The following is a 27,452-nucleotide window of genomic DNA, read 5'->3' as shown; positions in this document are numbered from 1 at the left end:
TCACTAGGCTGCGTTGCTCAAAACCCCATCCAACCCAGCCTTGAATACTTCCAGGGATGGGGCATCAGCAGTTTCTCTGGGCAGCCTGTTCCAGTGCCTCATGACCCTCACAGTAAAAAAATTCTTCCTAATATCCAGTTTAAACCCACTCTCAGTTTGAAGCCATTCCCCCTCGTCCTGTCACTGCATGTTCTTGTAAATAGTCTTTCTCCATCTGTCTTGTAGGCCAATTCAAGTACTCAAAGCCTGGAATTAGGTCACTTAGCTTTCTACATACTTGTTGTAATGCAATTCTCTTTCTCCCTCTATTCAGCATTTCATTTGGACCCCTCTCAACGTGTGCTTGCACATGGACATATGTTCACGTTATAAAACGACACAGAGGCCTCATATGAAGACCAGGTGAAGCCACCTTTTGCACTTTTCATATGCCTCCACCCTGATCACCTGTTTCATACTCTGAAAAAATGCCTTGGGAAAATATGATCACCTCAGCATTAAATAAATCAGGAAAGAGAAAACGGATATGCTGAAACATGCATAATATTTCACAAATGTAGTACAGGAATCATACATACTTCCTGCAGGTATATTAACCTTAGTTTTATTTGAACCTATATATAGCCTCCAATCACTCCTGCACCCAGCATAGAGCAGTGCTGCTTCCCAATTTAGGTCTTCAAGTAATCTATAACTAGAAGTGCTCTTAGTTATTTTTTATATCTCAAAGAGCATCAGTGGTGAAAACAGCCCATTATCGTCAGAGGTCTGTATACATCTCTGCAGCTTGTTAGAACAAGTTTTTCTACTTCAAGAAGATAAATGTGGTACAGGCTAGCTTATTTATTACAGTAACATAAGAGAAGACAAGTTAGGTTTTCAGGCATCCTTTTATGTCAGAAATGGTCAAATCTTTTGCTAATAAGCAGCAAAGCACTGCTGTTATTTGCCTTAAAACCATTCTCCAAGCTTTTTTTTCTGTGTGCTTTTAAGCTGTGGTGCTCAGAATGCTGTCACTGTCAGGCACCTATGCACGGGGTAGCCAAGCAGTACACTGAGCCATATACTTGTGAAGAAGTTGTGAAAGGGTATCCTATCCAGTGGTAGTGTGACTTAGAGATTATTCAACATGGCCTAGAAAACTCCTTGGAGAAACTCTTTTGCGGTTCTCAAGACATATGAAGGTAGAAAGTTGAATGAATCTTGTATGCGTGTGCAAGATGATTATTTCACAGTAGCTTAGGCCTGCAGATTAAATGAAGGGAAATAAGGTGTTGTAGGACTGTTTATCAAATGTTTGCATTTGTTTTTCTCAAAGCTGAAGTTGTACAGCAAAATGACAGGACTTCTGAGTACAGTTGGCTGAGAAATGGTTCTTCTGTTTGAATATTTAGGATTTTACCTCTATGTGAAGATAATATTTCTTGTTTAGTCCACTTAACTATTTGAAATCAGCAGAGGAAGGTCTTCCCCTCTCAGACAGCTTCTATTTCATAAGACCATCCCTCGAAGTATATAGGTATTGATAGGTAAATGGTTCCAGCAGAATCTAGTGCATGAGACTAATGTTAGAACAGCAAGTAGCTGGAAGATGGAATATGAGGTTAAAATCTGTTAAAAGAACAACTTAGTGGTCGGATTCAGCAGATATATGGCCACTGATTAACCCCTCAGGTGCTGGGATTTTGGCTAGAGTGGTTTGCATATGTGTGCACTCTTCATTGTTAAGTCTGATACATAAAAACTGATCTGATTAAAAAAAAAAAAAGAGAGGGGAGGAAAGGATAGAGTAAGAGAGAAACAACATAATTACTCAGGAAATGACCAGCCACTGCTAGATCTGATGTGTATTTGATATGTAGTCTCATGGATATAGTAGTAATGTTTTTCTTTGTACGAAGGATCATGACATTTGATTTAAGCTGTGTGTGTATGGACACAAATAAGATAATTAACTGGCTTATGCCCTGTTGTGATCTCACTCCTGCTACCACCAGCCATCCTTTAAGGCGGTTGTGAAGTACAGCAGAGTTCTAGTTCCAGTAAAGTTATGTTTGATGAGAAATCAAACCAAATATTTAATACGTCAAGGGTGTTGTGAGACAAAGGTGATATTTCCTGATTAGAGGAAGAAGATACTGTCCCATGTCTCTCCAGTCTCAGTGGGATCAGTGACACTTATCCATGTTGCCCTTCAAAGCCTCACTATCACACTTTGACTTGAATAGTACAGTCTGGGATATCTCAGGTCTTCAAAACTTCTGAGTTCAGGTCAGATGTCTGCAGGGTTGAGGGGCTGTGAACAGCTGGGAAGGGAAGAGAATAGCACACAGTTTTTGTTGTCAGTACTTATCTGACAAAATACAGGCAGGAGACATTTAATCAGGTTTTCACTGATTCAATTGTAGGAGTAAATTTGCAGCATGTAGCATTGACTCCCCTCCACCCCGCCTTCTGCATAGAGAATTGAATATAATTTGAAAGTGTGAAATTGTGGTGAATTGCTGTTGTTTTGCTTGCTTCTTCGCACTGTTTCCAGTTTTTCTGATCATCCTTAAGTAGGTTCATTGGCATTTCTTTTTTGCTGGCTACTGGAAACGGGTTGTCTTTTGTTGGCTTTTGTGCATAGCAGTAGTGACAAGCAAGAAATCAGGGGCATTTTTCTAGTTTGGTTTTGAGAACAGAGGTACTTGTCGGTGCCTTTTGAAGAGTGCACCTATTTAAATTATAAATTTCTGGAATATATTGAAGAGAAATGCTGTATCTTTCCCCAGATAGGAATTGTATAATTGGATCTTGTCTCCTGATTTTGTGAGAAAGTTTCAACTGCTTTGCTTTTTGTTGGATAATCTCCAGTCTAAGAATGAATTCAGTTAAATGAAAATTCTGCAGAGGGAGGGACACTAGAGAGGGAAACTACATTTCTCTCCAAGTTAGAGATGGCCCAAAATACAGTGTTGATCTTGTTTCAAATGTTTTAGATTTATTTAGGTTTTCAAGACTTTGTTTGAGCCCTTCCAGAAACAGGTGTCAGGTGAGGTGGAATCTGAATTGCACAACTTTTTGCTTGCAGTCAATGTGCCAAGTTAGCGCTGAAATTACTGCCTTAATTTTTGTATTAGTGGTAGCTACGGAAATGTGCATCCTGCTTGAGAACAGGTAGACTGAAAAACTACTGAGCACGTACTTTGAAAATTTTATGAATGATGAAAACTTTTAGTAAAACCAAATTGATTTATCTTTGCACTCCAGAAACAGTAGAACATAGAAATCATGTAAAAAACTGGATGTACTTTATTTGCTTCTCTATCCAGTGAAGTCAGTTAACTTGTTTTCTGGTTACATGGTGGCAGCAGAAAAGGATTGTTAATCAGACACCTGAAAAATATACAGAGACTTTTTTTCCTTCCTCTGAATTCCTTATTCTCATAGTGACTGAGGTAAAAGAGAATATTTATTAAATAAGTAATTTTTTTTCACACAAGTGTTTCCTGTTTGTGAGGAAGTTCTGTTATCCCACAGTAACTTATATGAAACAAATTTATTTAGTTAAAGTGGGTGATAATAACAGAGTTAATATGATCGAACAGTTTCTTACTTCCATTTCTGATATATTTTCACATCCAATTTGCTTGCTGTACTATGAGATATCATAAAGGATTACAGCAGGACAAAAACCTAGTTCCACTTATCCTTTAATTGGTTTTTTTTAGTGCAAAATAATGTACTCACATAAAATATCCATTTATTTATATTTGGTGCCAGAGGCTAATTCAATGAACCTGTAATGTATTATTGAAAAACAATGGTGTTCACCACACTTTTTTGCTCTGTTAGCTGTTTTTCAGATTCTTTGATGGTCACTAAGAGTTTATTAATGTTAGTAAATAATTAAGAAGGGATAATTGACTAATTTTTGCGCAATGACACCAGAATGACGCTTTTTTTTTTCTGAAAACATCTTTTTTCTGTTTTTAATGCACTGCAGAATGTGAACCCTTATGAATCATGGATAACTCATTTGTGCCAGGGTTTCACTGACAGTGACCCAAACCCTCCTCTTGTTAAATGAAGAGGAATAAATAGATATGCTGTTTCATTCTACTAACTAAGAACAGGGAAAAAGAAGCAATCTTTATTCTGTCTTTTCTTCTTGTCATCGTTTGTAGTATCTTCTCAGCCCCTGTAAAAGCCATTCGGTTCTATCCTCCGGGGTAAGTAATTCTTTTCACTTGGTCCCTTGTGAAGATGGAGATTGACACCTGTGCAATGGGGCTCTTGTCAGCAAGATTTGCTCTCTCCCTTGCTCCTCTTTTACACCTGATATTATGAGGTGCTGTGAACAGCAGCAAGGTGAAAAGTCCTCGCTAATGAATTATTTCCAAGGAATGAGCAAGGGTGAGGATCTGCAGGACTCCTCACCCACTCATCTTTATTTTCACCAGGAAACCAGACTGTTGTCGTTTCTTCACCTCATTTGCTCTTTTGAAGAACCCTCCCGAACTCTTGTCTATTTCAGGTCTTGGAATCCATTTGCTTTGGATTTTATATTTTAATGAGACTGTTCTACTTCAGGCATTCTTCACACTTTAGCTGTTGTCCCTCATTCAAAAGCAACTCCTATAGTACTAAAAATAACCATTCATTTCCTTTCTCCTTTTCCTATTTGGTCTTCAAAACTCCTCTCAGGATTGCTTTGGAAAACTTAGATTTTTGCTTTTCTCCACTACCTGTGTTACAGTAACATCTGGAAGCTCCAATCAAGATCAGAACACTGTGTGCAATGCTCAGAGCAAAAAAATAAAGTGTCACTTCACAGACTAAGCAGAGAAGAGAGGCAGAGTTAAGCAGGAGACAAAGACGGCAGGAGGTGATAAAACTTCTCTAAGTATCAGTAGGAAAGCAAAGAGTAGAGCCCAACTTTTTGAATTTCTACTTGAGTCTGTCCACGAGATCACTCTGCTTCTCTAAGTAACACTATTGTGGCTGGAGAGACATGCAAACTCAAAGCAATTCAGATAATAGAAGTGCATAGATAAGATGGGCAAAAAGAGAAAAAAAGTTTGTATCTCTCTTTCTGGTGTGAAATAATGCACAAAACTTACAACCTTAATCCAGAGTTTTGCAGAAAGCCTTGTGTGAAGAGCACATTATGTTATGGAACCTGTGTGTTTAGTACAGACCCCTGGAAAGATGGTATTTGTATGGGTGCCTCAATTGTTTTGGTGGTGGTTCTTGAACAATTCTGGCCATCTTGGTGCAGTATTCAGTGCTTATGCAGATTTCCCATCACATGTGTTGCATTTCTTCTTGAAAAATAAATTCTCTGAAGAATATTGCTTATGGAATGGAAAGAAGTAAAACTTTGAAATAATCCTATCCAGTTAGTGGTTGTTTGTACAGCCCGTGCTTTGCATCTGAAGTGTTTCTGAGCATCCCATGGTGTGCCCTCCAAAACCTGAAAGTTCAAAACATGCACTATGCATTCAAGTATCCATTAATGCATTCAAGAAGTGAAGATCCTGAGAATTAGCTCAGCTGATTAGAGAACGGTGTTAATAATGCCAAGACTGTGAATTTGATCCCTGTATGGACCATTCCCTTAAGAGCTGGACTTGGTGATCCTTGTGGGTCCCTTCCCATTCAGAATATTCTGTTATTGTCTCTTTACTGAAAAGTGTAGAAAAATCTATTGATACCAGTGAAGAGAGTATTTCCTACAATTCCTTTCCAAAATTCTATGGTTTTGAGACTTAATATTCAGTTTAGGAATGGTTTGTAGTGGGGGTCCAAAAACTACACGATCCCAGTATGGGGTATAAACTGGAATAATTTATTGAACGTGAGAACACAATTTAAGGGTCTTGGGGGCAGGGTATGTTAATGAGGAGGACAAACTCTGTTAATTAGGGAGTTACACAAGTTTTACTGCAGTTTAGCCAATAGGTTAATATTTCTCTCAACCAAGATTACATGGGGGAAAGGGATTAAAGGGGTTTAGAAATGGTCTGATAAAATAATTTCAAAAGTCCTTTCTTGTTTCTGCTGGAGCCAGGCTTAATCCACAAGGTTGAACTTTTACAGGTCTTGTGAGAGGGGTCCAGCTCCTTCAGATCACAGGATTTTTGTCAACCCTTATTGCCCAAGGTTTATGGCTCTTTTCTGCAGATATTATATTTTTGGGATCCTACAGTTTGTCATTTTCACTTGAGTCCAGTCATCATTAAACATATTTATCTTTCTTGCCAGTACTGAATGACAGTGTAAGATTTCATTCTGAATAAGCAACTCTGCATTCCTTTTTGCTAAAAGAAACATAGTGCTAAACTGTTATTTCCCTGCTTTCCAGTAAAAATGTCTATAGCATTTCTCTGAATCATCTTCCTCTAAGTTTCTATAAATTTAGCATAGTAAAGAGTAAAAGTGAATTTAGTAAAGAGTAAAAAGCACATCCATAGCATTGTTTCACAAATGTGTTCTCTATTTCAATGGTGTTTGTAGTTCAGTTTGTAACAATAATGCGTGATGCAAGGAAAATGCAAGAGTTAAAAGATGAAAGTCATTTGGTTGTAAGCAAAAAAATTCTGAGAAGTTTATTGCTTTGCTTTAATCTGTCTTATTTCATTAATGGAAGCATAGGATTTATAACAATAAATAAAAAAAGGAAATTTTTAATACATTAAAGCACAGTCTTTGTTAGTGGAACAAAGTAATTTCGAAGGTAAGGGAATGAGTGCACTTGTAATTAGAAGTTTTCCTGCAGTTCTGTCCATGTGGATATAAATGCCCCCACGTAGCACAAAGGGCCTTGTCAGGGAATGCCACTCCCTTCCATGCTTTCCTCAGGACCACTGTGTCAGTCTCTTCTTCTTTGCTGTGCTGACAAATTGCTTTCTGCCAATGCTGCCTCCAGCGCCAAGATGACCAAGGAAACGACTTTCCATATATGCTGTCGGATCTTTCCAGTCCCAGTTCAAGCCTTTCCAGAGCCTTCTGTCAAGGCTTGTCTTATTCTTAAAATTCTTTATCCTTGATTCTTTCCCTTGGAGAAATACACCCTAAACATCCTCTAGAGAATTATGAGTGTCACACACCCATGCCTGATCCAAGTCCACTGAAGCCAGAGCTGGAATTTACTTTCAATTTTAAGGAGTATTGGAACATAATACATTTAGTTATTATGTTTTAAATTGATGGTTCACAGTTACTGCTTATGCTACAGTCCTGAGGTATCCAGGAATACCCAAAAACCTATGACATATGACATTACAGTTATTCCATAGAAATATATTTTATAGCGAGGTGGCTCAGAATTCTCATTTTCAATTGCAAAACACTGGAATAATTTGTGAAAATGTTTTTTCCTTAAATATTTTATGACAAAACACACTGCAATCTGATGGAAAAAGTGGTAGCATAACCCAAGTCCTTGTTTTGAAAGGAGGTTTGAAATGAAGATATAATGTGAGTTTGGCTTTTCGTTGTAATTTTTGAACCTGCTTTATTTGTGTTTAAACCTTCATTTGATATCAGAGACTGGCTTTGTTAGGTTCAACACCTGCACAAATGGAAATGAAAGGCAGCCAGGAGCATCACTGGTCAAAACCATCTTGTTTTGACTCTGTCAGGTGCATGGAAAGAGAAAGAAATGTGTCTGAAGGAGAAACAAAACACAACTCAACTTACAAAAGACAGGAAAATTATTCTGTTTAGGCTACTGAACTTGCTACAAAAGTTTAGTAGTGACTCTGAGTGTAAAGTAGCAAAATATAATGCTTATACCTAAGAGGTGAGAAGAGATGGAATAAGAGGCAATTGGAAATGAAAAGGAAGACATTCTAGTAAAGAGTAGTTAAGGGTTTGGAATCAGGCAGGGAATGGGATGCCAAAAAATGAACTTGCCAAAGGTGCATAGCAGTGAATAGTCTGCTAACATTCTCTAGGATATACAAAGTTACCTTAACATTTTCCCCCTGAACAAAGGAAATTCAGGGGAGATTATACACATGGTAATTTACTAGTAAAAGCAGAAACCTAGTGATTAGACAAAAGGTAAAATGTAGTTCATTTGATGGGGGGGAAAAAATAGGAGAAGGATCTATGTATGCTGGTTGATTGAGATGACTGCGACTGCATTTGCCGGTAAGATGCGGTGATGAAGGCAGGAACTTTGGTCTTAGTACGGATGAAGTGAGATATTTCTGGAGAGAAGAGTGTATTAATGTCACTGCAAATTACTGTTAGACTTCATTTGCTATCAGGCATGATATCAAGTCTTTCAGTAAGAAATTAATTTTACAGGAACTATAGATCTATCAGACTCTTTAGATCGGGGGACAGGAAGGCGACAGTTTCCTAAAAGGAACCTGAAGAATTTTGCTTGTTAAGTCTTGTAAAACAAGCTGAGAGCATGCTTTCTAGAAACGTATTTAAAAATTTCATTTAAAAGGAAAGATTAAACCAAATAAGAATGAAATTACTTTTAAGAAATTTAAATTAGATACAAGAAACTTCCAACCATCTAACCACAATGATTCTAGAATAGCAACTTAATAGAAGAATTCTGAGCCCACAATAAATTATTTTTTGAGTTGAATTTTAAACCGTTTATGAACAAATTTTCTGACCTGATTGCTTCTGGTATCAGAAGGGTCAAATTAATGGTGTAAGATTTAATTTTCAGTTCCTCTGACTTCTACAGAAGTATAAAAACTTGTGCATAAATATTGAATTTGTTTGATTGGAAACTGCGCTCTTATTTGAATGAGACCACATAAGGTATTTTTGCCAAATCATTCCAGTATCTGTGACACTGTATTGCTAGTTTTCATCTTTTTAACTTGTCTGTTGAAGGGTTAATGTTCTGATGTGAATCTTAGAAAAGCCCAACATCAGGCTATCCTTTTCACACCCCTTGTTTGACAGTTTTAGCTAGAGCTGCTGTGTAATAGGTGTGAATGAGGGTCTCCAAATTTCTATAGTCTCCTGAGTGCTACTGATCTCATAACTCCCTGTAAAATGGTTGTTGCTTCCTTCATTAAGTAATCCAGGCTTTACTTAATCAGTAGGGTTAGAACCTTAAATGAGTAAATAGTAGAAGGTGAAAGGCTAATGCTGCTGCTCATAATGCATGTCATAACTCCTTTGGAAAGGGGGCAGAGAGCTGTACTGTTTGTTATTAAACTACAAATTAAGGCAGATTTGGAGGAAGAAAAAAACAATGTTCGATGAGGCACTGGTGCTATTTTCATGGACCCTCATATTAGTCTCCAAATGAGTCCTTGCTTGTGATTGTGTCTGAGCATTTCCACTGTCTATGGCCCCAAATTATGTTCAGTGTTGTTTTTCTCCTTCTCACTCTCATTTCTAATTCTCCCTCCCTGCTAGGTGTTTACAAGGACTTCTCTCTCTCGCAGCATATTGTTCTTATAAGGCTATGAGGAATACTGTCCTCTTCAATTACAAGTGTAGCCTGAGCATCATGAAACAATGAACTAGGATGAACTCTCTGATTAATATCTTGAGCACATTCTCTCCTGTTGCTGGCCTTGTTGACTTTTCTTTTTCACAATGCAGGAAACATGTCTAGTTATTTATAGGAGTGAAAACTATGTGCATACTCAGTAATTTGCAATTTAAATATATGCCGATGACAACATCCCTTCAAGATTATCAATATACTTCACTCACCACGTCAGATTTAAACTTTTGCAAGAGTCTTAAAAAAGGTTCTGAGTAGATCTTTTGTGGGATGTTCCACAAAAGATGTTCTTCTCACATTGGGCTAAATGAAGTCTAAAGATATGGATTCTACCATTGTACGCAAAGTTAAGATTGCTCAGCTTTCCTATTTTTTAGGAAAACCGTTTTGTGTCTTTGCTCTGTCATTTGCAGAGGTCAAGTCATGGGATTTTTTATCTTTAACAGTGCTTTTGTCTTTGCCTTGGAGAATAGTTTGTTATTGCAGGACCTAACATCAGATAGAGGGAATGCCTACTTCATTTGGCTCATCAAAGGGAATTTACCTGAGAAATGAAGGGAATCGGCTTATTAACAGCAGAACAAATCATCAAGCAACATACTGAACAAATGAAACAATATGCTTCATAAATCTGTGTCAGAAAAATTCTTTTTCCCCATCTATCATGTCCAAACTGTGGAGTGGCTAAAATTGCCTGTTTATAAATCTGGTGGATTCCTTAAGTTGTATCAAAGCTCATTAAGTCTGATCTGAGTTCATAACAGTTTACTAAATCTGAATATACCAATATCACAGGGTTCAACAAGCTAACTGGTTTTGAAAATTTTGCTCAGTTTACTAGCTTATAGCAACACTACAAATGCAATAATATTCCCTGCAAGTAAGAATTAAGGATACAGTACACATATAAATTCAACAGACATATTTCAGTTAATAATCATTGTAACTATATTAACACACTGTTTGTTCAACTTTACCTGAAAAGTGGCCAATTAACAACAGCCTTATACTGTCATTAACTTGCTGATAACGGGGCTTTTCAGTGTTTTCCTCCTTTCTCTCAGGAAATCATATTCTCTTTTACTGTGGTCTTTAATTTCTGTGAACTCAATGGTTTATGTGCTTGTCAAGACAGCTACTGTTTTAGCAATTTAATGTACTATGCACAAAAGAAAAATTCTCAAAACTACTTTGAACTGTCTCTGACTATCCCTTCAGTTGATGGAGCCTGGGTAGGACTTGGACCTACTCAGACTGTACCCATGTAAAAAAAATTACTATACGATAAAGTTATAAGTTTATCCTGGACTTTACACAAACTAATCAACAAACTGAGTTAGTCTGTGATTTTTTTTTTTTTTTTTTTTTTTTTTAACATGACTTCATGTTCTGTAGTGTGCCAATAATTCTGGGCTGGTATAATATTTCCAGATATTTTTAGAGGGACAACTTACAATGAGGATTTCTCAGAAAAACATGAAGATCTGAGAATGACATAGGTGCAGCAATTAACACTAAATTATTTACATGGCCTTTTAAACAGGTGTGATATAGTAAGTTCACACATCATACCTTATATATTACAAGTGTTTATAGTGTTTTTACTTTCCTTATAGATTTTTCTGCATTGGTGAATATATAAGATATGACAGAATGCAGTAGCCTGACCACAAATGTTTAGTTCTAAGTTGTTCATTTGATATCCCTGCAGTAGTTGGATGGATGCTTGACAAGGCACAAGACATTTGTAGGTTTAACATATTTTCTCTATAGTAGCACTGATTTTTCACTCCATCCTCCCAGAGTGCAGATGCCAAACTGAATTTGGTGGTACTGAAGTTTCAGCAAAAGGCAAAGAGGGACAATTGTCTTCAAGTCAGGTGAACACACTCATAGATATCAGTTGCTAGAAAGGTAACAGTATTGAGGTGTCCCTAGTGGACAAAAAAACTTATTACCACCACTGTAATATATTTGCATTTCATTTGTGATCTTTGACTAATTCTAGTTTTGTTACCAGTATTTATTTATTCTGCCCATTGGCATGCTGCTTCCTGAGACTAGTGGTCATATCTCTATTACTTCTGCTGCATTTCTTTGTAGTTTAAACCTACTCCTAAATTACATGGAAATGTTTAAAATGTTAAAATATCAGTGCTAGCTAACAAAGTTCTGCCTTCCATAATATGCTTCAGGACAGTTGGCTGAATACAGCACAACTTTCCCTAAGTTCTTTTGTTTTGAGAAATATTTCAGGGCTGTAGCTTGAATTACCTGTTACTGAATCTATTTGGGGAAGACAGACTTTAGTAACTGTAACAGTTGAGTAATCATTAAGACAAATTAAAATACCATTTTAAGATAGCTTGTTAACTCCTTTAAAGGCTAGGAACTAACTTGCTTTTATCACTGCGTTCTAAAGGCTTAAATAATTCATACTAAACTTACTTTTTGTCACAGTGAAGTTGGATTGCTAGTGTTCTACTGGAAAAGAAGTGGGTAAGATTAACAGGAAAAAAGAACACGCTGCCACATCAATTGCAAAACTGAAGTATTCATAGGATGTGTTCCCTTAGGAATGATTTACAAAGCAAGTGCATTCACTTAAAAATGAATCTGATTCTCAACTATCTTACAGCTATTCTGCATGTTCTAAGCTAGCTCTATACAATTTTGCTAAAATCAGTGCAAATACAATATCATGTATCTACAGGGCTCTTATGTGATTAATATTGTGTAAAGTAATAGGGGATAAATAAAAGCTGTCTCTATGGCTCTTCTCTACATCCTTCCACTGAGAGTTGAGTTCTGCTGTCCACTGTATTGATGTGGAAATTGGCCCTGGGTGTACTGCGTACCTATGAATAATTTGAAAAAATGAATTAGAAGAAAATTAGAGATTATTTATGTTCAAAGAGGGGGCTAAATTCATTCAAGAAGTTGTTTGTTGCCAATTAATTACCTACCAATAATTAGAATAATAAATTTGAGCACAGTTGTAAGACTTGGCATTGACTTTCACCATCAACTTATCTGGAAGCTGTACAAAATGCTATCATTAGTATTGGTAATAAATCTGTCATATTAGGTAAAAATGGATAAAAAGGCTGAGAAGCCTTGAAAATATAATTTGACTGAACAGAAGTCTTTACACTTTATAAATATGATCATTGGAATTATTCATGTGAATTGATCAGCTCAGACTTCAACACAATGTTATAAAACAGGAAACTTTTGCACTTAGTGAAACTCAGTGTTAAATTGGAGGTATAACTCTTCTTCATTGTAACACTTGCAATTTAAAATAGAAGTGTATGTGCTGCCAGTAAAATTGTGGTAAAGCACTTCCAGCTGGAAGTTTAAACAAATCATCTGGTTATTAACTCTTCGCTTTTGTATTCCTGCAACACCAATATGAGATAGATCAATCCTTTTGATACTAATTCATCTAGCCTATCCTAAAGACCTTGATTTGATTTGTTAGTCAACAAACTACTTAAAAGATGATAAAAAATATCAAAAAAAAATTAAAAAAGAGAGAAATGCTAGTTACAGAACTCTGAATATTACTTATCTCTTTTTAGAAATTTAAAATAGGAATATTTTTTTTTTATTTGAGTATTTCTCCAGGATGAAATTTGCCTGAAATGTGTTATGTAGTGCAGAAATATTTGTATGGAAAAAAAGTCTGATCATCTTTTGAAGCAACATACTTTTAACATGCTGTTGTTCTAAGTTGGCCTCAGCTGGCCGCACCAGAAGATTTTGTCAAAATAACACAATTTTAAAAAGACTTTGTTTTTTGTCAAGCACTAGAATTCACGGTATTCAAATTTCTAGTTACTCAAGTTCAGTTGAGTGCTCTTGAAAACTTCATCAAATATTTTACAACCTCAATTAAAATAGAATGACTTGGAAGAAATATTGGAGACTTTCTCTTGAATTTTTATTTTGCACTGAATTATTTTTACAACAGTTTTTACATTAAATGCTGCTTTTATAATGTAGAGTCTAGATAAATTGCTGTTTTGTCAATATGCCATGATGTACTAAATTCAGGAATTCTAAGTGGTGGGGAACTACTATCTATCTATGTAGCTATATATCTTCCTTTCAAGAAGGAAATCCTAAAGGCGCAGGATCAGACTGTCCCCATGTGCCAAAAGATGAGCCAGTGGGGAATAAGACCAGCCTGGCTGAACAGAGAACCTTGGCTGGAATCAGGAAAAAAGGTGAGTTTATCACCTCTGGGAGAAGGGAGAGGGCAACTCAGGAGAACTACAAGGATGCCATGAGGTTTTACAGGGAGAAAATTAGAAGGGCGAAAGCCCAACCAGAACTTGATCTGGCTACTGCTGTAAAAAAAAAACAATAAAAAAAAGTTCCTATAAGTACACTGGCAACAAAAGGAGGGCTAAGGAGAACTTCCATCCTTTATTGCATGGAGGATGGGGAAATAATGACAAAGACTGAGGAAAGGGCTGAGGTAGCTAACACATTCTTGCCTCATTTTTTAGTAGTAAGACCAGTTGTACTTCAGGTATCCAGCCCCCTGAGCTGGAGGACAGGGACAGGGAGCAGAATGAAGCCCCCATATTCCAATGGTAAGTGGCCAACAACCTGTTACACCTCTTAGACACACAAAAGTCTATGGGCCAAATGGGATCCACCCAAGGGTACTGAGCGTACTGGCAGAAGTGCTCACTGAGCCACCATTTACCAACAGATTTGGCTATATGGAGAGGTCCTAGTTGACTAGATTTTAGCCAGTGTGACACCTATGCCCCAGAAGTGCTGGAAGGATGAATATAGGGAACTACAGGCCTGTCAACCTGACCTCAGTGCCCAGGAAAGTGATGGAGCAGATCATTTTCAGTGCCATCATGTGGCACGTACAGACTAAGGGGGGGGATCAGGCATGGGTTCATGAAAGGCAGGTCCTACTTGACCAACTTGACCTCCTTCTATGACAAGGTGACCTGCTTAGTGGATGTGGGAAAGGCTTTTAAATTTTGTCTGTCTGCCTGGACTTCAGTAAAACCTTTGACACTTTTTCCCGGTGTTCTCCTGGAGAAACTGGCTGCTTAGGGCTTGGATGGATGTATTGTTCACTTGGTGAAAAACTGGCTGGCTGATTGGGCTCAGAGAGTGATGGTTAATGGAGTTATATCCAGCTGGCAACCAGTCTTCAAGGCTCAGTATTGAGGCCAGTCCTGCTTAAGATCTTTATCAATGACCTGAGCAACGAGATTAAGGGCACCCTCAGGTCAGTTTGCAGACCACACCAAACTGGATGGGAGTGTTAATCTGCTGGAGGATAGGAAGGCTCTACAGAGGGATTTGGAAAGGCTGGATTAATGGGCTGAGACTGACTGCATGAGGTCAACAAGGCCAAGTGCTGAGTCCTGTCCTTGGGCCACAACAGTCCCAGGCAGTGCTACAGACTGGGGAGAGAGTGGTTGGAAACTGGCCTGGCAGAAAAGGACCTGGGGGGTGCTGGTTGACAGCAGCTGAGCCCGAGCCAGCGATGTGACCAAGTGGCCAAGAAGGCCAGTGGCATCCTGGCTTGGATTAACAACAGTGTGGCCAGCAGGACCAGGGCAGTGATTGTCCCCCTGTACTTGGCACTGGTGAGGCTGAACCTCGAGTCCTGTGTTCAGTTCTGGATCCCTCACTGCAAGAAAGACATTGAGATGCTGAAACATGTCCAGAGAAGGGCAATGGAACTCATGAGGGGTTTGGAGCACAGGTCCTATGAGGAGTGACTGAGGGAGCTGGGGTTTTTAAGCCTAGAGAAAAGGAGACTGAGGGGAGATCTTATTGTTCTCTGCAACTGCCTGAAAGGTGGCTGTAGCAAGGTGGAGGTCAGTCTCTTGTCCCAAGTAACCGGTGATAGAATAAGAGAAAATGGCCTCAAGTGGCCCCAGGAGAGGTTTAGATTTGAAATTAAGGAAGATTTCTTCACTGAAAGGGTTGTCAAGCATTGGAATGGAGTCTCCAAGGAAGTGGTGGAGTCACCATCCCGGGAGGTACTTAAAAGCCGTGTAGATGTAGCACTTAGTGACGTGGTTTGGTAGTGGACCTGGCAGTGCTGGGTTAATGGTTGGACTTCATGATGTTAGAGGCTTTTTCCAACCTAAATATCAGGGTCTCTGCCAGTTTAGATACTGTTGCTCAGTTAAACAGAACTGTGGAGAATCACACCAGCAAGGTCTCTTATGCTTGAACCAATCTTGCTTAATGTGTTGAACGACCTGAAAAAAGGTTATAATAGCAGGACAACACAATAATGTAAAATGCTAAATGAAATTATATGCTAATGAACATAAAGTAGTGCATGTGAGAAGGGAAAGGGAACTGATGAAAAATTTCATTGTATGTATAGAGTAGAAAACTCTACATTATGTATTATCACTCATGGAAAAGATTCTGAAATCAAAGTAGATTTTTGGTAAGGTAAAAAGGTAAAAATCAAAGAGCCCTCTGGAAAACACTTTAGTAAAAGGGAAATTTAATTTAAGAATTGTTGGAAAATAGGGGCAGTGCAGAAAATGTGTTTCAAATGTATAAATCTATAATTTGTCTGAATATTGTATTTGTCCTGTCCTTGCCATCACATCTTAGGACACAGGGATACTGGAAATGACTTTTTGAAAAGGTGGGGTGAGTAAACGAATGATCAGAGGAGTGGAAAAATGTCTGTATGGTGATTGACTAGATAGACCGAGTTTCTCTACCTTGGAAATAAAATAACCTAGAGAAGATAAGGTGGAGCAAATGAAATAATGAATTGCATGAAGAGAGTGAGTGCAGAACTGTCATTTCAGTATCTCTTGAAATATAAGAACTAAAGAATTTGTGTTTATATGTCCAAGAAAGTTTAAAACAAAGAGTAAGAAACACTTTTTCATACAAAAAATAATCAAACAATATGAGACACTGCCACTAGATGTTGCAAAGGCCAAAAGTTAACTGAGTTCAAAAAGGGATTAATGGCTACTTTTGTTTCATGAATTGTAAAAACATCCTGCTCAGACACAACTTCTGGCTGAGGAAGTATCTAAACCACTAATTGCCAGAAGATGGGAAGGAGGGGTTGCTAAGCTCTTGCCACAGTTCTTATAATCTTTCCTTATGCATCTCCTAATGGGCGTGTTGGGACCAGGATAATGGGCTAGACAGATTGTGTTGTTTTGTTTCTTTTTTTTGGTCTGACCTATTACAGTTCTTTTTATTTTGTAGGTGTAGATTTTTTTTTTCAGTAATAGGGAGACAAAATGGAAATTTTCAACTTGTTTTTTGAGTTCAGTAAATACTGTCTGGAATAAGATTCTTAATAGGTAATTATGAATGATCACACTTTTTGCTTTTCTTATTTTAAAATATAGAAAATTAGTCCAAAAATTCATCTATTGCACATTTAGGAAGTTTTTCTCTAAATATAGGGAGATGTGGATGAAGGTGAATCATTTATATATGTCATTTGAGTGATAATGTTGTATGTCTAATTTAAAGACTAATGTGTCAGAAAAGCTGAGATAGTAAGCAGAGGGGGAGTTTTCTGTGGCCCTTCTCAGAAAGGATGTGAAGGGTGTTATTTTTGCTATTGTTGTCAGTTAAGGAATACTAAGTTTCAGTGAAAGAATATCCTAAATTCTACAGTTGCACTTGCAACAATTAATAGGAACAGAAGCCAACAAGGAGAGTTTCTTTAACATTTATACTTTTTTTTTTTTTTTTTTACAGCTCTATAATCTTTTTTTCTCCTCAGAGTGAATTTTGGCTTTTGGGACCAGAGGAAATATGAATGATTTTTTGTTGTTGGTTTTTTTTCCTTCACTAAGCTGATTTTCTAGGTTTTTTTATGTGAATTTATAATATAGTTTATTTCTATTTACTAAGCAGAGGTTTAATCAATTATCATAGTGCACTTTAGAAATGAAAGACACATTACTCTGTGTCAAATGAGTTTATCCTGATCCGCACGCAAACTATACACAACATTATAAATCATAGTCTCAAACTTCTAAAGTTGTTGGTTTTGTTTATTAGGAAACCTTGCTTCAGATCCAAAAAGGCAATAAGAAAGCACGAAGAAAGTGGGCCTCAATTGATCATGAAATGCAATTACACAATATTCAAAGCTGAGTGAAATAAAGACGTTAAGTAGCAGCAGCCCGTAAAGTTTAAAATTAAAAGTAGTTTCATCAAATACGATGAAAAGGGAGATTGGATCAATGAAACTAATCTCTTGTATCTTGTTTGCTGTCAATTTACATGAAATGATACTTGAGGTCCGCTCCTTTTCATATGTACATAAATACATTTTGTTTATTTATGGAATATTACTGGAGTGGTCTGGCAGGAGATTTCTTGAGTTCAGTGTATAAATGGAAGCAAAAGAATGAAAAAACCTTCCATCTGGTCATCCTTAGCCTAGCTAATGTAATTGCAGATTTTGTTCTAACAGTAAAGTTTAATATAACAACACAGAACTTTACTATTGTGTTGCTGTGTTGCAATGAATCAGTATCTGAATTAAATAAATGGGAACTATAATAAAACCATCTTTTTTGTCCTATCTGGTATAGTATTATTTAAAACTGTAGCTTGTATCCAGAAGGTAGACAGCAATCCACTATTTTGTCAGATTATCTGTAGGATACCAATAGAAACTTGAAAAAAAAAATAAATTCATTTTCTCTTGCTTTTCCTGAATCTAATTTCTCCTTTACCTTTCATCTTCAACTCTTTGGAAACCCTTAGTATGGTTGGAGTGAGGATTAAAGTATTTTTATTAGGGTCTGGGCACCTTTATATAAGAAAAAAAGGCACCTCCGTCTCAAGGCTCTGGGGAACTTGTGATCCCTCACAAAGATGAGCTCAGAACAGCTCAGTACAGCTTCTGCATCGGGTACCATGTTTTACGAGCTGGAGGGTGCAAGGGCATGAAATGCAGGCTCGTTGCCCTTGTGTCAGGGACTACTTATCAAGGAGTTTTTCAGCCTTACTGGTTCACATCATATTTGTTGTAGTGCAAAAATGTGGTTTGGAAGTTAGATGTGCAAATTGTACAGAGCAATGAGAAATAAGGGGGAAGGTACAGATCTAGTGAGGAAGTAGAATCCAGCTGAGATTTAAGGGATTACGATATGGCAGAAACAGATACTGCTGACAGTATTGTTCACTTGTCTTGGTTTGGCTGTGTAAGTTTGTGTGGAAGGGCTTTGGAGAGATGCTGCAAGGTAAAACTATATTAAGCACATAATAGGCAAAGTGTCTAATAAACCTGACAATCCCATAAACAACAAGCAAACATACTCATAACTTTGTTCCTTCTCCATATTAAACGTACATCTGAATGTACAAAAACTTTTTCCCTAAAAAGCATAGTCTAAACTTCTATTTACTACTGATTTTTCAGAAATAATTTTATAGCAGGGAATGTGACATAAAGGTGATTAGAAAACCAGAACCTGTATTTGGAATGAAAAGCTAAACATGTTGCTGTGCTACTACAAGCCAATTGTTTGTTCAATTTTTTTTGCCTTTTGTCAGTCAATTGTAACCTAGTAATGGATACAGCTGTATGGTGTTGCTGGTAGTTATTCTAAGATTTTTTTTTTGCTTTACCTCATTCTTTCCTCTCTTTCTCTGCCTTCTAGCATGCATTTAATCCAGGTGGACTCTGTTCAGCGTTGGATGGAAGATTTGAAGTTGATGACAGACTGCGAATGTATGTGTATTCTCCAGTCCAAGCCCATCAGCATTGAGAAGGATGAACAAAATGAACTTATGCTTTCCTCACAGTATAGCACTTGTGATAACTTGCAGCTTCTATTAAAGAGAGCTTGGATCATAAGCACAGAATTGACAAGGATTGCTCAGAAGCTGGAGAAGAATAGGTGGCAGAGAGTCCACAGCATGACAGTAAGAGTCAACTGCCATGTGCGCTCAATGATAAATGAGTACAATACATTCACCAGGAATCCTTCAGAAGAAATGCACCAGGTATGATGCCTTACCTGATGTCATGTTTCTCTTATTTTTTGTTTATTATTATTATTATTACTTGCTTTAAACAATCTGTAAGAAATCCTTATATACTGATACTGGTCCATGGTTTAAGACTTTCTAATGTCTTTTTGGTGACGGACATTTTATTGAATTATTTTGGATCCTATTTTATAGGCTTGATTCTGAATGTTATTAATGACTAATGGTGTTGAAAAATGTTTTGCTTTTGAACACTACAGGACTAAAGTATTTCGATACCCCATCTGTGAGTTCCTTTGCATTTCCAACATGAAAAATGCTACTTTTTTGTAAACTTCGGTTTTATCTCTACCTGTTTTATTCAGAAAAATAGATAAAGAAGGTTCATGTGAAATATTATGCTTCTGGAGATTTTTCAATTAAGAAACAAGTATTATTTATTTTTGTAAAGAAATTATGTATATGGGTATTGCTTTAAAACCACTTTCTCTTTCTCTCTCTGCAGTTTGAAAAACTTTTAATAGACAAGTGTTCAGAATTTACAGCATTCACAGAAAGGTAACTTAAATTTTGTAATTGGAATATTAATTTTGCTGGTTTATTATGTTGTGGAATTTCTAATGAGAAGCACAAATCCACTAACACCCTCAGTTGTTTGAAATAGGCCCCTGTAGCTCTGCAAGACTTTCTACATACCAGTTTGTGCTGGGTGAAGTGAGTTGCTTTTATCTAAACTGCATCCTTATGAAAGATGGGATCTGCTGCTGCACAAAAAGCCTGGCATAGATGCAAAGCTTCATACAAGTGGATTTTTCAGGACTTATTGACACAACCAAGGGAGAAAGTCTGGCTCTAAGGATGTCAGCAACAAAGTGCCCTTCCAGTTCTGTGGAGCCAAGATTTCAGTTGGTGTGAAAACTTAATATACACATATCCATGTATGTATATCAAACCAAAATAAATACACAGTCCTTTAAATTGTAGTTGTAGGTTTACTCATCTCCCTGCACTCTGGAATCCTGAGAGTAGAAGATAAGAATCTCTATAATTCTTCTCATGGTATCTCCACTTCTGAAGTTACCCAATCCCTTCAGCACAGTTCAATCACTCTTTTTCGATTTACTTTTAACACTATGCAAGTCATTTTGCTTTGGGGGAAGACACCATCTAAATATCAGGAAATAACATTTTTTTGAGCACTGTTTTTTTTGCCAAACCCACACAGCTCAGACTTTATATTCTACTACGAGACACACTGATTTAATGAGAGCTCTGATCAGCCATCCCCCTCCTTGTCTTTTTAACAAAAATTTGATGTAGGTGGGTGACAGACAGGTAAAGCTGAAAAGGTTTACCTGTGTAGGTAAAGAGACTGATCAGCCAAACTGTATCTTCCATTACAGTGGCCTGTCTTGGCAGAATATATTTTAGCAATTCAAATGAATGTATTTCTGTGAGGAAATATTAGTTATTTCATTTGAATTGTATAAAGTTTTCCATCTTTATCTCATTTCTTCAATTATAGCCAAACATCACTGGTTACAGGATAGTTTTACTAATTCTGTAAAGCTACTTTATGTAATCTTTCTGCATAGATGGACAAATTTTACTTTTGAGTATGCATTTTAACTCATCTGGACACACATTCGTTTCTGCATCCTTATTCTGCTATCATTAAACTATGGCAAAAGAGGTAAAGAAATGAAAATTATGGAAAGCAGCCCTTCTTTGATTACGAAAGAGGGATGGATGTGCACAGCTGCAGTTGAAATACAAACACCTGAGAGTGACTAGAACTGTCATCACAAGTGGAAAAGAGCAGTTACACTATATGAACACACAGCATCTGCAGCAAAATTTGGCCTGCAGTCTGTGAAGTTGTTATACCAAAATTATTCAGTAATGTCCACTATTGTTTTTTCATTATATACTTACTATGTGCAGACAAAGCTTTGATTAAAGTCTGGAACGATGCTAATGACACAAAGACATTTTCCTTTCCTGAATTCCCATTATATCCCCATTATTAACACAGGCCTCACCTCTGACAGTGAGATCTGTTGCATCTTTTTTTCCTTCACCCCTTTCCTTTCTCTTTCTTTTCAGGTGCATACAGACTGAAGATGAAGAGATACTGAAGTCTATGAAATCTTGTGTTAATGAAACACTCACCACTGTTGCCCAGTATTTTGGCCAGTTGATAGAGCTGGTTTTAACACATGAGGCACAGGTGAGTTTATATTAAAAAAAGTATTCCAAAATGATTGAATCTTGAGGGAGAACACCCACTGGCGACCCAAGGTCAGGTTGGATGGGGCTCTGAGCAAACTGATCCTAGTGAAAGGTGTCCCTGCTCATAGCATGTGGTGGAACTAGATGTTCTCTAAGGCCCCTTGAAACCCAAGCCATTCTGTGACTAAGAGGAGGATTAGAATTACAACTCCCAGTTTTCAACAAACCCATGATTGGTAATTCAAATATGTTGCAATGAGATTTAGGTGATTGTATTCTCAAATTCTCCAATAAACTCAAATCCCAGACAAAATGATCTTGTGGCTTACCATGTTCCTTTCTTGCAAGCTAACTTCTGGACAATGTCTTGCCAATAAGGTCTTTGGAAACTCCTTCTCTTCCTTTCATACAGACACTGCTTTCCTTTAGAAACCTTGGAAAAAAATTATCTCCTGCTCTCAGTAATTCTCATTAAAAACTGAACTTTTAAAAATATATATATATAGTAAGTATATTATTGCAGCACACATTTTAAACAATGCATGTTTTAGACTCCAGGAAGTAGTGATAAAATATAGTGTTGTGTACAGGTTATACATTGTCCAGAGAGGTTGTTGACTCTTCTTTTCTGGAGATATTCAAGAGCTACCTGAACACAATCCTAAGTAATGTGCTAGGGAATCCTACTTGAGCTGGGAAGTTGGGCTAGATGACTTCCAGTGTCCCTTCCAACCTTACTCATGCTGAAATTCCAATTCTGTGAAATACGCTGAGTAATTAGTCTGAGATTGCAAATGTATTAATTTTTTTTTCTGCTAGACCATTCTTGAAATAGTACCAACCTGCAAACCTAACCAATCTATCATGACTTATACTGTTTTCTTTCTTGAGATCTCGATAAAAATCCCTTTACATCCCCTAGTCTTCCTCATTTATGCCCAATTAATTTGACCATGTTTTAGAGGAGATGTTAGGCTGAAATTTTTTTGTTGTCCCTGCAGAAAAAGAGGACAGGAGAGGCTTAGTGAACATGAAATAATTAATTAGTATTTACTAGAGTGCTAAAACAAAATTAGTGTGTGGTATTGGTTAAATTCTAACATACCTTGATGCGTTAAGATGTCAAAACAAGTGATTCTTTCAGAAACATCCCTTCTAGTTTTAGAAGATGATTACTAGTAGGTGAGAATCTCCAAAATACATTTGCAGAATTGCGGTCCAATTAACAAGCTACTCGCTAATGTGCTTTGGTTAAGAATTATGAGAACCATATGAAATGCCACATATAAGTTGAGGTGTGTAAATAACTTTGCATATTGCAAATTCAGTGAGTAGGTGGTTGTTGTTTCAGTGCTTAGGCTTTTTAATCTGAAGAACAGTTATTCACTGCTGATATTTCTGTCTTTGGGCATCTCAGCATCTGCATGAAATCCCAGTCTCTTTTTCTTCTAAGGGAGTGGAATTATTACTGCACATCATCTCATTTTTATGGGGCTGAAGGACTTGGATTAGAACTTGTTAATAAAAATAATTTTAAGAACAGTTTTCTGAACCATTCAGCCAGCCTATGTGCCCACTTCTACCATAAAAACACATTGTCTGTGGGTAGTTTGTTGCTCTGAATCAGACTAAGTGACTGTGTGAGAGGTCAGAACTTTCAGCTTGCATTGTGTAAAGAGCTTTCTTTTCTAATCAGTGTATCAGGATTTTGTTCAGCATAGGTTCATATCCAAGTGTGAACTGTTAAACTATATTTTTTGTGGAACATTTTTCTAATGCTAAAGGTGAAAGAACAGAGCCTCTTAAAGGGAAGGTAATTGAATTTTGTATAAATAACAGTATAAAATGTGGTATGCTTCCTTGCTCTTCTTTTAAAGTTGGATAAAAATGCTTACCTTCTTCCTCCCAGCAAATATAATTAGTTCTTCCTCTAATGACTCTATTTTGTTTCAGAAAGAGTAAAATGAAATAAACTTTTCTATGGAGCTGCAGTGACACAAATGCAAAAGCAATATAATTATTTATGAAGATAAAAATATGTAGTCCATTTCATACATTGGAGAAAACCCCCTATATTTCTTTATGAGAACTCCCCGTATTGATCAATGACATTTTCTGTGTAGTCATGAACCCAGAGGCTTAGAGAGTAGTGTAAGAAAAGGTATAGCAATATTCCTTATAAATAAGGTGGCAACCTTGTTATCAGCTTTTGCACTAAGCTAAATTACTTGTCTTCTGAAAATTCTGGTTCAATTTCAGGCAAAACCCAATAATAATTTACTAAATATCTGAAGAGTTCTTTGCTGAATTCTCAGACATGAACCCATTTTCTTGCCCTGTAAATATTTATTTTTAAAATATCACTATTCTTGGTTACACCTATTCAAATGCAGTGATAAATGAGTTAGTGTTACCAGTTTGACTTGTCCAACTTTTCTTTCCTTTCTCTGGGTGAGAAGAAAGATGATTAAAGAACTAGGCTGTATACTCCATCTTGTCTTTAAATATAGAATAATAAAATAGAATCATAGAATCTTCAAGTTTCGAAAAGACCTCCAAGGCCAGCGATCTAACACAAATGCCTTTAATTGGAAGTAAGTTATGTTTATTATGTTATGTCACACAGAACCTGCTGAGACAAATAGAGCTGTCAGACAGTGTGCACGTCACCGAGTCGGCGATTAGCAGTTTGTTCAGCCTTACCCAGGAAGGTGCCCATCTGTGCCGTATCATAGCTAAGGTAAGGGCATATATGGAGTGATCCAAAGAGAACTGGTAGTACAAGCAAGTTATTTTACTTAACACAGTAGTGGTTGCAAGTTTTGAAATGTACAGTGCAAGATGAAATTATGCATTTCAGGAGACTAATAGTCTAGGTTAAAGAACAACAAAGTTTATCTGAGAAAGTATTTTTTTTTTTCTTCTTTTGCTGCGTTTGCAAGCCTTACTTTGCAGAGTTTACCACCACAACCATCCTATAAGAAATTTTTTTTTTTAAAGGGCCACAGCCCCTCAATCTTTAATTTAATAAAGCTCAATACCTGTGCAAACATCTTCAGCAGGATGGCAAGCTCCAACAGGCTTCTGAGCATTGCTTCAGTTACAGTTGTCTCTGTATCACCTGAGGTATTCATCATTTGGGAACTTTTTTAATGTCTCTCCCGATAGTACTTTTTAAGTACCAGCCACGTAAGTAGAGAGAAACTTTACAATTGGCCATGCACATGGCTGATTATACAGAGAAACAGAAAGACCTCTTCAACTGTGTGTACAGAGGATGTTAGAGATATTATCAAAGATGTAAATTTAGAAATATTTTGCATGTATTATTATCCTTTAACAAAAGAATATCATTAAAACTGCTTCTGTCAGTGTGTGTTCTTTTTTACTGAATACTTGGTGCTAACTTTTGGTACAAATGAATCATTCTACCAAAATCAATGATACTGGAAATCCCTGAAGAGTTTGCACCTTTGAGGACACTTGGATCTTGGAAAGTGAGAAAGGTAGGACATTGTGTGATGCTGAGGATAGGATAATCACAACAACAAGGTGTGTAGAAAAAAGAAAACCTCCTTCCTTAAGCTTCTGCTTATGTAGTGGTGTGCTAATTCCTTGTCCTACTCAGAGATGAGGTTGAACAGCAACATTTGATTAATTTGACTTCTGATGTGCCTTTAGATGGATATTTACACTATAAAAGGTACTACTCTGTTCTGAAGGCTGAGGATGAGGTAGGCTCAGAAACGTGTAGTGGATTCTGGCAACCGCCTGAGAGGTTTAATTTTTTCTAAATTGGTATTTGAGCTCCACTCAGTGGTACCCAAAAACAATGTTAAAATGTTGAGTACTGAGGAACTGCAGAACTAGCAAACTAATGAAAATTGATGTTGTGCTCTTTACAATTTTGTGACTTCCATAACAGTTTAATTTAGCAGAAGTGAAGTCTCACCTTCCATAAATTACTCAACTAATATATTGCTGAAACCTGGATGTGTCACAAGTTTATAGCTGAGGAAATGCACCCCCTTACGCAAAGAATCCTGAGTGGTGTTTACTGTAATTTGTTGCCAAATTACAGCTGTGATTGAATCACCTGTCCTGTGTGTCTGTCTCCCCTGAGCACTGCGAAATGCATTTGTCCTGACTCACCCTCATCCTTCGCCCCCTGTATTTTCAAATTCAGCCACTTGAATAGTTAGCTGGAACAGTAAAAATGCAAGGTGATTTGAAAAAAAATAAACTAAAAAAAAATCTGAAATTGCATTCACTCATTATGAGGGTGAGAAAGGATTAAAGTTATGCAAAGATCTCAAAACCTTCCACAGAGACTGCAGTTCCCTTGAGAACTGTCATATTATCCTTGGTAAAAACTAGCCAGAGAAGTGGAATATTTGTTCACCGTGAAAGCAAAACTCAACAAATTTGTTCATGTAACCTTGAAGTCTTACTCTCCATGACAAAGTGTGATTTCGTGGCACACTGTTGTAAGGTTTTTTTCCTGCCCTAAGCTATAAATTACAACTCTCAAGTACACCAAAATCTCTAACATGCAAAAAAAGACCCACGATAGTATTGTAATGCTATGATATTACAGGAACTGATTTCTCTCTTTACATTTTGGTAAGGGTTTCAGTCTTCTCCCTCCTTCTCCCTCATACCCTGCCAGTATTTTACAGAAATTAAAAAAGGCTTTGAAATGCTCCCCTGAGTGCTGAAGCGTCACTTATAATTTTATTTCACCTGGAGGTATTTTTTGACGCTTTTTTTCAGCATGTAACTTTGTAATCTGCCATGAAAGAATCATGTTGCTGACTCACCCTGGCAGCCAGCTAGTAGTTCTCACTAGCTGTCAGAGGTATAAAGCCTAAGGTCTCTAACATAAATAAGTAGTAGCAAGGACATAATAAGAAAATTAGCATTACTTGGAGCAAACAGATTATACATAGATTTGGCTTTTTAACAACCAGAAAGGAGAATTAGTAAAAAATCTGTTCCAGAGTTGTAATAAATAAATGCTGGGATATATAGTTATAAAGAAAAAAGTCTTTTTTGAAAATCCATTTTACCAATGATAGGGTCCAATAACAACTAATGTAACGAACTGGATGCTGCAATAATAGGCTTGTAAAAGAGAAAGAAGCAAAAGTGAAGACAGTCATACCTACCGATCACCCCTTTTAGAGAATGCTTGACTGATTTCCTTGTGGCTGCACAGCAGCTCACTTGCTTTGAGAAGCTTCTAATGCATCTTACCTTACCTTTGTACTCCAGTTCCTTTTCTAGCAAGTATTTACTATGAAGGTCTCTTTGGAGATCGTCTATCAAGATAATTACAACTGTTTTCAAAGGCTTGATGAGAATTTATTGCATTTTGAGTCATTTCAGGCTGAAACTGCAAAATATTCCCTTAGAATTAAATGCCTTTTCCTTCCTCTCTTTGTTCACTCAGTTCACTATGCCAAGTGGGGCTTGTCATACACGTGACCTCTTTCACATACTGTTGGTGATTGTGTTCTGGGTGATTTTATCTACTGCTAGCCCTTCTGAACAGCATCCCAAGGATATCCCCAAAAACTGAATTCCTATTAATCCCATATACGAAAGGAGTAGGTCATCAGGTAGTAAAGCAAGTGCCTCTCTCTTCCTCTCTGCTTCAGAGTCTGTGAAGCCTGTCCCAAATGAAACTTGAGTTACAGCAAGAACAACATTTCGTGTGTTGTTTGGTCAAAAACTGGAAATG

General features: G+C 37.1%; 1 protein-coding gene across 1 annotated transcript in view; it reads left to right on the top strand.

Moving 5' to 3' along the window:
• Nucleotides 1-27,452, top strand: part of INSC (INSC spindle orientation adaptor protein) — a 138,117-nt gene that overhangs the window by 57,841 nt on the left and 52,824 nt on the right. The window contains exons 3-6 of the mRNA XM_039382470.1: nt 19,147-19,492; nt 19,983-20,035; nt 21,584-21,707; nt 24,336-24,449. Of these exons, the coding sequence (XP_039238404.1) occupies nt 19,147-19,492; nt 19,983-20,035; nt 21,584-21,707; nt 24,336-24,449 (637 nt within the window). The remainder of the gene's footprint in view (nt 1-19,146; nt 19,493-19,982; nt 20,036-21,583; nt 21,708-24,335; nt 24,450-27,452) is intronic.

This window comes from Pipra filicauda, unplaced genomic scaffold (genome assembly GCF_003945595.2).
Source record: "Pipra filicauda isolate LSUMZ 115617 unplaced genomic scaffold, ASM394559v2 scaffold26_size5592650_pilon, whole genome shotgun sequence".
Classification (NCBI taxonomy): Eukaryota; Metazoa; Chordata; class Aves; order Passeriformes; family Pipridae; genus Pipra; species Pipra filicauda.
This window is presented reverse-complemented; position numbering and strand designations above follow the sequence as displayed.